This window comes from Strigops habroptila, chromosome Z (assembly GCF_004027225.2).
Source record: "Strigops habroptila isolate Jane chromosome Z, bStrHab1.2.pri, whole genome shotgun sequence".
Taxonomy (NCBI): Eukaryota; Metazoa; Chordata; class Aves; order Psittaciformes; family Psittacidae; genus Strigops; species Strigops habroptila.
Genome location: NC_044302.2, coordinates 45,050,783 through 45,061,553, shown reverse-complemented (window position 1 = coordinate 45,061,553; position 10,771 = coordinate 45,050,783). Strand labels below are relative to the sequence as shown.

The window sequence follows — 10,771 nt, the reverse complement described above, 5'->3', positions numbered from 1 at the left end:
ACTGTCTTTAATAAGTAATTACTCTTTTAAAAACAGCTTTCAATCTTCCTCTATCAAAAATAGAACTTATGTTCTATTATGTGCAAATGAAGCACAAAATCAAAGTTTTAAGCACCATTTTTCTGAGAAAAAGTTGTATGTCGGTTGCACTGTGATAGTAAACCAGCTGCAGTTTAGTTTTACTGTGACTACAAAATCCTCCTGATATTAGAGCAAAGATAGCCTACACCGTGCCTCATAAACTTAAGTTTAAATCATACTGAATGTAGAAAGATAGGAACGAGTTCTACTTAAGTCCACTTAAAAATTTTAAGGAAAAGTGTATCATTGTAAGTTCTGTTTGCTCTGTAACTGAATTGGGTATATCATTTACTTGAATAAAAAGCACATGAACTGTTGAAATCTAATTTTATATCAACAATTCTAATCTTTACTGTATTTAATGTATATTTACTGTAATCCTATTCTTTGCTTTCGACAGCATTTTACAGTAAAATGGCAAAATTCTGACCAACCTCGAACCAAGGGAGAGTCAGGAAACAGGCATGTTCCACTGATTTCTCATTTCATGCATAACTTAAGTGTAACGAATGTTTTTACATCAGGTTAAGTACTCAAAGGTACCATTAACTGAGGACTCCCATTTTCCTGGTTATACCTTCCAATAAGATGTTTGTTATAGGTCTGACTTGCTGATTTGCGCTAAGGTAGAAAAAATTCCTTGTTAGGCGATGCTGCAAATTGAGTGAACGCATCAAAGATGACAAGAAATTAAAAGCTGATTCATCTGTCAGGAAGAGGACATTGCTTTAATAACAGAATGAATAAATTATATCAACAAACTTTATAAAAGTATTTATCAGAGGTGAGGCTTGACACAGACTTGTAAACAACAAGCTTTATTTCCTTGTATTTCTCAGTGTGTTGCCATATTAGAAGGTAACACAACAGGAGCCAAACCCCAAGATGTTTCCATCTTTTACAATAACTACCTATCAATGTCTTACAGGGAGTAATAAATACTTTTATAAACATGCTGGAGCTATATAATTTACAACGTATTTAGAGCACAGAACAGTTAGGAGGGAACAGTCACCTCTGCAAATGTATTGTATTCTATTTTGAAAGCAGCATGTTTAACTGTATATGGCTAAGAAACATTCAAGGAAACTAATTATGAAAAACCTAACCTTCAAAAAAAATCAATGTACTTGTAGCAGTGTCTGGTTTTCTCAAACATCGTCAAAAAACAATGAGTTGCCATGTTACAATATGTGTTGTCTAATTGTAAACATATTAATAAATCCTTACAATCTAGTTCTGAGGAATTAAGTTGTTAATAGCAATTACTACAGTAAAGCTTTAACAGTTAGCAAAGAAGGCAGCTATTCCAACAACATGTAATGTTACTTATTGACAGCAATAAAGATTATGATAATGGGTTCAACAAAGCCAAAATTTCATGAGAAGTCCTATTGCTACTAATTTCCACTACTCCCTTAGAAAAACAATCTGATTTTCTGTAAAACAACCTTCCCTTATCAGTGAAACTTTATTGATACTGTGACAGCACCAAATTGCTTATGTTATAAACTTCTCCAAAATCTTTGGATGACAACATATCTAATGACTTACCCATAATGTCCTCTAAACATGTCAGCTTTATCTGGCAGATAACTGTATGAATATGAGCCCCAAACCTGGTGCCTAACCTGTAAGATTCCCTGGGGATAAAAGGAAGACAAGTGAAAGTCTGGGCCCCCTCCAGAAGGAAACAGGATACCTGGTTACCTGGGACATGGAGAAGGCTGAGGTACTCAACAACTTTTTTGCCTCGGTCTTCATCAGCAAGAGCTCCAGCCACACTGGAAGGGAAAACAAGAAAAGGAAACGGGCAAGAAAACTGTAATCAATCTTTTGTATTTCAAAGCTGAAAAGAAGACTGGGAAAAAATATTCAAATACAGTATCTGCTTGAATTATAATGTCCATTTGAAAAACAAAACTGCTTTAATTCTAAATTCAGAAAAAAAAACAACCAAAAAAACCAACCAAGTGAAAAACAAACTGAAAAAAAAAAATTGAAAGGAAAAAAGAAGAGAACACACTGCTGAAGACAGGGCTTAACCCTAAGCTTTTAGATTCAGGAAGTGAATATTTTCACAGCTGTTCCTTCTAACCTGGGCTAAAATGTTATGGATGATCTAAAGAATATACAGCTTTAGAAATGCCTAAATGACCTCTGAGCACCTACTTGAACAAAGCACCTTGATAGGTATACCATATACCTCCTTTTAGGGACATTGAATTTCTTTCCTAAACTGGTAACTTTAACTCAAGTTCTGCTGGTGTAGATTCAAAACAAGGAAAAGGACATGTCCTTGCAGGTGACATGCAATGGATTCCCTCCCTGCAAGATATTTTGAAGACTGAAACTTATACTGGTTAAAAATAACTGGGCGGATTGTTGAAAAGAAGTTCCCAGTGTGCTCCTAAGCATAAAACACCATTTCTGGCTCAGAAATGCCCTGACCTGAATATTTTCTCACTAGCTGGAGGAAAGTATCTGTATGTTCTTACTGGGCTTTTCTAGTTTTAAAAGTCTGATACAACAAGCAACAGCATATTCCCAAATTAATGCAAGCAGCCTTTTCTCATATACTGAATTAAAAATGTTCACCGTGGACAGTTCCTTATAGGGGCAAGAGTGTGAGGTCAAAGTCTGGTCACAGTTGTGCTAAGTGACTTACTTTTGCTTTTAGTTTTGAATACCTACTTGCCTGCTATACTTACCCAAAATATTAAAATGACCTCCATGCCACCCCATTCACTTAGAAAGAGAAAAAAGAAGCAGGAAATTACATGGAATTGACCATTATAAAAATTATTTCCAAGGCATTTCATTTGATAGCTGTTTTTTCCATCATATTATCATTCTTTTTTGTTGGCATATTTCCTAGATTTTAATCTTGGATTGCAATGCTACTCTATCAGAAAAGGCTTATATTTTCCCAGCAGGTACAGTGGCAGAATGCAGAATTATTTATGGGGGCAACTGTTGTATTGAAAAATGTACCTTTGCTAGAAAAGGCATTTAGTTCGGTAGTCTGCTTGGTCATAAATCATCATGTATGTGCTGAGGGCTCCTAGACAACAGATTGCAATCTCCTTTGCTTCTTTTATTAGAATAGTAATATTTGCATTGCTGTTGTGAAGTCGAATAAGCATTTCTAGGATAAGCCCATATTTTCAGTTAAGAGACTTATAACTCTGGTATTAGTATTCAAACTAGACTGAAGTCCAACATAAAAATGTGCTGGTTAAGAACATTACTTTCAACACTTTTGCCTGTATTTGTTATGCTAGCTAGTCACAAAAGTCCAGTCTAGCTAATAGTCAAGAATACTTTGCTTTATTCATGTGCTAGATAGATATATTTCCAGCCAGGACCAACTTCTCAGAAGTATATTTCAAACCTTAAAGCAGAGGAACAGTACAACAGAGAGAATTTTTTCTATGTTTGTGTGTTGGGGTTTTTTCCCAAACAGAAAGAAGAAACTGAATTGTGCTGGCTGGCACTGTTCTCAGTGTAAGATGCAGAGTCATTGGTGGCTTTCAGATACAGTCTTTTATAATCATTATTGCATAAACATCCAATTTCAACAGGACCAGAAAAATTGAAAGCTTATTCTGTTAGAGAAAACTGGAAGACATAGAAAAGAGATAGACATACTTTCTAGTCCTTATTAATTCATTATACTAACTTGCAACAGTTCTATAATCTAAACTGTTCATTTGGATTCAATTCTAATTCAGATTTGCTCTTTAAGAGGCTTTATTTCTCCTTTATTAATACAACAAACAGGCATGTTTTGACAGCATGATTAACTTTGTATTGAAAAGGAACAAGGTAAAAAGAACATGTGCATGTGAGGTGTGCGTGCATGTTTGTATAAATACAGGTGTATACAGATTATTAAACACATCTAAACAAATGGTAAGCAGACTACGCTTGTAACAGGTACAACCATTGTGCCACCCTTATTAAATATATCTCAAAGCTGATGAATATTGCAGTTTTAAAAAGCACTTTTAGTGTACGATCAAACATTATATGGTAAATCAAATATTAGAAGCATGTTTTGATCCCCCTCTGTACTTTCCTACCTTAAAAGTCCAGAAAGATGTATTTTCATTTCCATTAACAGATTCAAACCTTAAAGCCTCAAACTAATAACATCATTTTCTCACAGGAAAACACCAGTTCCATTAACTACACAAAACTATAATCTGATTCTACAACTCAGGCTGTCACATGCTTCAGTAGAGACCTTTAAAGACCTTCTCAAATAGCTGTATTGTTGTTCTCTCTCTAAAACACCTTGTCTGATCCCATGTCAGGTCTGTCCCAGATATCAGACAAATAAACCTGTTTGAGACCTACATTGACTGAAATCAGCGGCAAAGCCTGGGGTTTCACCCCAAGGCTGCAAAGTTTTCAAATGGAAATATGAGAGATCAAATAATGCATCTTCAGATTTTAATTGTTATTAGATTTTAGCAAGTTTCAAGCAAAACAATACATATAATCTCAGCAAATGTGCAGGCATAATTCTAGAGCAGAAAGTAAAATTCACATTTAACGTTTATTTCATCTGAATACATGATGAATATGTTGCAAACTTTTTAATCTCACAAAAAGCAGAATGAAAGAATTTCAGTGCTGACTGAATAAAAGTTTTTCATGAAAAGTAGTATGGAAACAACCGCGGTCTGAGCTTTATAAATTCATCAAGGGTTTACTCCTTTTTAGCACTGTAAACGGACTTTGGCAGGGACATAAAACCTTCATAGGCTCACCTATAGTAAGCCAAGAAATTAAAGAACAACGTCTTCCAAAATCTGCAGAGTACAAGGGGCCAATAAATTTTTTTCTGCCTCTTCTCAGTCTGAGGATTCCAGAACCACTCTGTTAAACAATGAAAAGCACAAGAAGAGAGGTTACTTTGCATTGTTATTCAGAGGTATGCACAATAAATAACATTTGAAAAAGAAACTGCGTGCAAAAGAGCAGTGTGGAAAATGGAGATAGATATTCGAAGAATTTGCTTTATGTAAGAAAACAGAATGAAAGAACTGAGGCAGGCATTATGAGAATTAGCTGAAAGTAAAGACTGTGTTGGCATTTAACACATTTTCAGGGAAAAAAAGTCCAAAAATATTCAACTTACAAGCAACAATAATACAGTCTTCCTGGAATGAATCCTAAAGATTACCCCAAATAAGCAATATTTTTTTCTGTTTTGCACAGTACACAGAACTTCTCTGGCTTGACTGAAGGCCAAATCAACGTCCTGAGCTAAAACTTCCTGCTTTGTATACCTAAGTTGCACAGCTCACCCCAATGCATACTAGTCACCTTTTCCTAGCGCTGCATGTGTGGGGTGAATGTAATGATATGTAGTTTCTTTTCTTCAGAAGCACAAGAATACATGCATGGTGACACCAGACGAAGGTCTCAAAATCTTTGCGCTTTGCATGATGTTACACTTTAGGACAATATAAAAGTAAACTCTGCTCTCCTGCCCTCAGCAGCCATGCACAACAGGCATGTTCAAATCTGACCATTAGTGAAATTAAATCCGCAGTTTTGTTAACAAAGGACAAGCTTATAAGCTCCGTCAGGAGTGTTCCTACACCAACTCTTTCTACACAAACATAACTGTATATTCCCACTACCTTTCCAAACAGGTACTCCTTACATAAAGACCACCAAGTCTTTTGTCCCACAAATTAGCAATCAGCTGCATGAAAGTATTTCCTTCTGTATTTTAAAAATATTCGCTTTAAAATTTCAATTTCAATGACTTATTCAGAAATTATGAAATAAAATAAATGGTAAGCAAGGACATCAACCCTGGAGAACTGAATACCACCTTATGAGATATTTCCCTTCTTTGCTTAAGAAGCTTCGAACAACATAAAGCCTCAGCATCACACTTTTTTATGACTCTATTCTGTACCATCTCATTTCCTTCTTGCCATTGTTCGCTGCTCAAAAAACAAAAATAAAAAATCTTTTTTTCATGTTTTATTAGCTACACAGACAGTTGAACAGTTAAAGTTACACAGGCCCACCTCTTCTTCCTCTTTAGAGGGCAGAGAAAATATCTTGCTCTTAGGGCATGGTCAGCCATGAAGGGGCGGGGAGGGGAAGCACTGAGAATAAACATTAAGATAAAGAGTATTAAAACCAGACAGTGCTGCATATGCTGATATCTTTCTAAGTCCTGACTTAACAAGGTCAAAACCACTTTCAACTGTGGACCCCCATAACAACCATAGTATCTCTTTCATGCAAGCTGTGATACAACTGTTTGTGCATCTGTATGAGAGAATACAATAAGACAAACTGGTGACTCAGAGGAGGATTATGGTGGAAATGAGTATGGAACTTGAAGGTTCTTGGTTTTATAGTAAATTACTTCACAAGAATAAATCAATAAAACCGTAAAAAGAAAAGACACTCTCAGAGAATAAAACTGCTTACGAAGTGTCTTGTGCCACAATGAGTCCATTTCACAGATAAACTGTTTACTGGTTTTGGCTGGTATAGAGTTAAATTTCTTCAGTGTAGCTAGTACGAGGCTATGTTTTCAATTTGTGCTGAAAACAGTGTTGATAACACAGAGTCAAGGAATTTTCTGCTTCACACACTGCCCCTCCAGCAAGCAGGCTGGGGGTGCACAAGAAGCTGGGAGGGGACACAGCTGGGACAGCTGATCCTAACTGACCCAAGGCATCACAAAATCAGAATGCTTAGGGTTGGAAAGGACTTTAAGATCATCTAGTTCCAACATCCCTCCCATGGGCAGGGACATCTTCCACTAGACCAGGTTCCTCAAGGCTCTATCCAATTGGCCTTGAACACTGCTAGGGATGGAGCATTTACCACTCCTTTGGGCAACCTGTTCCAGTGCCTCACCAACCTCACAGTAAAGAACTTCTTCCTTATATCTAACCTGAACTTGCCCTGTTTCATTTTAAACCCATTCCCCCTTGTCCTACCACTACAGTCCCAGATGAAAAGTTCCTCTCCCGCAGCCTTGTAGACTCCTTCAGATACTGGAAGCCTGCTATGAGGTCTCCACACAGCCTTCTCTTCTCCAGGCTGAACAGCCCCAATTTTCTCAGCCTGTCTTCATGTGGGAGGTGCTCCAGCCCTCTTATGATCCTTCTGGCCCTCCTCTGGACTTGCTCCAACAGCTCCATGTCCTTTTATGTTGAGGGCACCAGAACTGTACATAGTACTCCAAGTGAGGTCTCATGAGAGCAGAGTAGAGGGGCAGGATCACCTCCCTCGACCTGCTGGTCATGCTTCTTTTGATGCAGCCCAGGATATGGTTGGCTTCTGGGCTGCAAGTGCACACTGAAGCCGGCTCATGTTCAGTTTCTCACCACCCAACACCCCCAAGTCCTTCTCTGCAGAGCTGCTCTGAATATTCCATATCATATGGCATCATGCTTAGCATACAGACCTGGGGGAAATCTGGCTGGGCATTGGTCAGTGGATGACTCAGCAACTGTTTTCATTGGCACCACTTGCCTTCTTTGGGGTTTTATCTTCCTCTCTTTGTGGTTTGGGGTTTTTTTTTTCCTCTTTTCCTTACGTTTTCTATTATTATTATTATTATCATCATCATTATTAAACTGTTGTTATCTCAACCCAAAAGTTTTTCTTTCAAATTTACCCATCCAGATCTTCCAGCAACTCAATGTAGAGAGAGAGGGTAGTGAGTGAACAGCTGTTCAACAGCTGCTGCTTAGTTGCCAGCCAGAGTTAAACCACAACAATCTGTGACAAGCAAATCTGTACATTCTGCTGGAAAGACTTTGTTCTCCACAGGCAGGCATAGAAACTCTTTACCCACTTAAAACATATTTGCCATTTTCCCATTTAAAACATATTTTCCTATTTAAAACAGAGTGCAATTGGTATAGCCTTACCCTTGCTGGATGGGACTTCGAGCAACCTGGTCTAGTGGGAGGTGTCCCTGCCTGTGACAAGGAGGTTGGAACTAGATGATTTTTAAGGTCCCTCCCAACTCAAACCAGTCTATGATTCTATAATTCTGTATTCAGCTAACAGAATGGTTCCAGTAAAACTAATAGTCCTCTTGGAATAGATCACAATTCATTTAAAAACTGAGTGAAGTAAAAATCAGAAATTCAAACTAATTGGAAAAATAGAAGGAAACCATTAAACATTTACTGCATCCATAAAACTAAACCTTGTAATCTAGCTAGGTACTTTATAGCTCTCCAATTTACTTTTAATTGAATTTTTTAACATATGTTTATAAGATATAATGCTATCTTACCAAAAAATATTACTTTAGGTCGCTGCAACTGATTCATATTTGTGTTTATCATTTGCATGCGAAGTATGCATCAGGAGGCTTTTGGTCAACATAAAGCATAGATTGCCTTACATCAAGCAATTTACCCAATGGAACAGTTCTATTTTATACTTAATCAGATGCAGTCCACAATGATCACCATTAAAGGGCAAACAACTCTTTGCAGCTGTCCAGACAGCAACATCTGAAATATTACACATTTGTCAAAATCTGTTTCTAGAGAAAAGTGAACAATTTTAAAACTGCAGGTAGGAACGTGGTTAACTCTTTTTTGAAGTGCATTTCTATTAATGGCTATTTCATCCATCTGTGTTTATTGCTGTCCTGGCTTTTTGCTAGCAAATACTCACATAATTTACCTAAGCAGGGCAGTCTCACACAAAGCCACTTACCAAGCAGAATATAGAGGATACTGATATACGAAAATCATTCAGTGTTACAAACATATTTTATTGCTTTCACTAATTAACTTGCAAAAATAAACTGGAATATATCTGTCTTGCAAATTGTCCTGCTCTTGCCCCACAAAAGGATAACCCAATATGTTTGATCAGATACATTATTAATTAGAGAAAATTCCAATTTTGAGGTGAGGTACTTTTGTATGTCAAAGAATGTGGTGAATGGAGTTAAATCCAGTTGGTGGCCGGTTACAAATGGTGTCTCCCAGGGCTCAGTATTAAGCCCAATTCTGTTTAATATATTTGTCAGTGATTTGGATGACGGGATCAAATGCACTCTAGGTAAGTTTGCAGTTGACACCAAGTTGGGCGGGAATGTTGACCTGCTTGAGGATAGAAAGGCTCTGAAGAGGGATCTAGATAGGCTGGATTGATGGGCTGTGGCCAATGGTATGAGGTTCAACCAGGCAAAGTGCCAGGTCCTGCATTTGGCCCACAGCAACTCCATGCAATGCTCCGGGCTTGGGGAAGAGTGGCTGGAAAGCTGCTCATGGAAAAGGACCTGGGGGTGCTGACTGATGGAGCTGAACATGAGCCAGCTTGTGCCCAGGCAGGCAAGAAGGCCAATGACATCCTGGCCTGTACTAGTAATAGTGTGGCCAGCACGGCCAGCACAGTGATCATCCACCTGTACTTGGCACTGGTGAGGCTGGACCTCAAATGCTGTGTTCATTTCTGGGCCCCTCACTACAAGAGAGACATTGAGGTGCTGGAATGGGTCCAGAGAAAGGCAGCGAAGCTGGTGAAGGGTCTGGAGCACAAGTCTGATGAGGAACGGCTGAGGGAACTGGGGTTGTTTAGTCTGGGGAAGAGAAGGCTGAGGGGGGACCTTATCGCTTTCTACAACAACCTGAAAGGAGGTTATAGTGAGGTGGGAGTTGGTCTCTTTTCCCAGGTAACAAGTGACAGGACAAGCGGAAACAACCTCAAGCTGCGCCAGGGGAGGTTTAGACTGGATATTAGGAAAAACTTCTTCACCAAAAGGGTTGTCAAGCATTGGAACAGGCTGCCCAGGGAAGAGGTGGAATCACCGTCCCTGAAGGTATTTAAAAGATGTGTAGGTGTGGCACTTAGGGACAAGGTTTAGTGGTGGATTTGGCAGCATCGTGTTTGTGGTCAGACTTAATGATCTTAAAGGTCTTTTCCAACTTAAATGATTCCAGAATTCTTTGATGCCATAAAGAAATGTATTACTGGAACCATCTAGGGTAGGGACAAATGAAATCAGCCGCATCTGCTACCTTTCCATTGTCTTTGTAGAGCAAAGAAAATTGACCAGACTGAAATATAAGTTTCTTCAGCTTATTAGGTCCTTACACCTGCCTTCTACAGACAACACTTTAATCAAGTATTCTGATTTGCCCACTAAATTAAAAAAAGTTTGCCAGCATATAACACAGATGAAGAGGTCATATCCTGATAAGTTTGGGGATGCTTATTTAAACTACAGGGGAAAAAAAAAACCAACTCCATAATGAGCACCGTTTGCCTAGACAGATTTGTCAATCTGCCCTTTAAGACACCAGCAGCAAGCTGGCTCTCAAATCCATATTGTTTTCCCTTTAAACTTGCTTTAATTTTCTAAATACATCTGCCTTGCTCCTGCTGAAGTTATCTATAGTGACAGATCAAGTCGCACCTTTTTTTTCCCCTGTCCAGAAAAGGCTTAACAGTGTAAATCTGAAGATGAGAAGGGTTTCAAAGTAGGGTACAAATCCCATTAAATATGAAACACTAACATATTTTCTCATCATTGTATGGAGCTCAAAATTCAAATCCCATCAGGTGAAGACGTGATTTTTCTCACTAATACTCATTACCTCACTCTCCTCCCTCAAAATCACATGAACGACTTCAAACGAAAAGCAAGCTGAGTAGATGTTAATGCTGC

The 10,771-nt window shown here is 38.3% G+C and overlaps 1 protein-coding gene across 1 annotated transcript; it reads left to right on the top strand.

Moving 5' to 3' along the window:
* The first annotated feature begins 9,023 nt into the window (after positions 1-9,023).
* LOC115601021 lies at positions 9,024-9,967 on the top strand. The gene is given in 4 exon segments (XM_030470548.1): positions 9,024-9,162; positions 9,435-9,470; positions 9,473-9,563; positions 9,565-9,967. Coding segments are annotated over 4 exon segments (669 nt in total).
* The last annotated feature ends 804 nt before the right edge of the window (positions 9,968-10,771 follow it).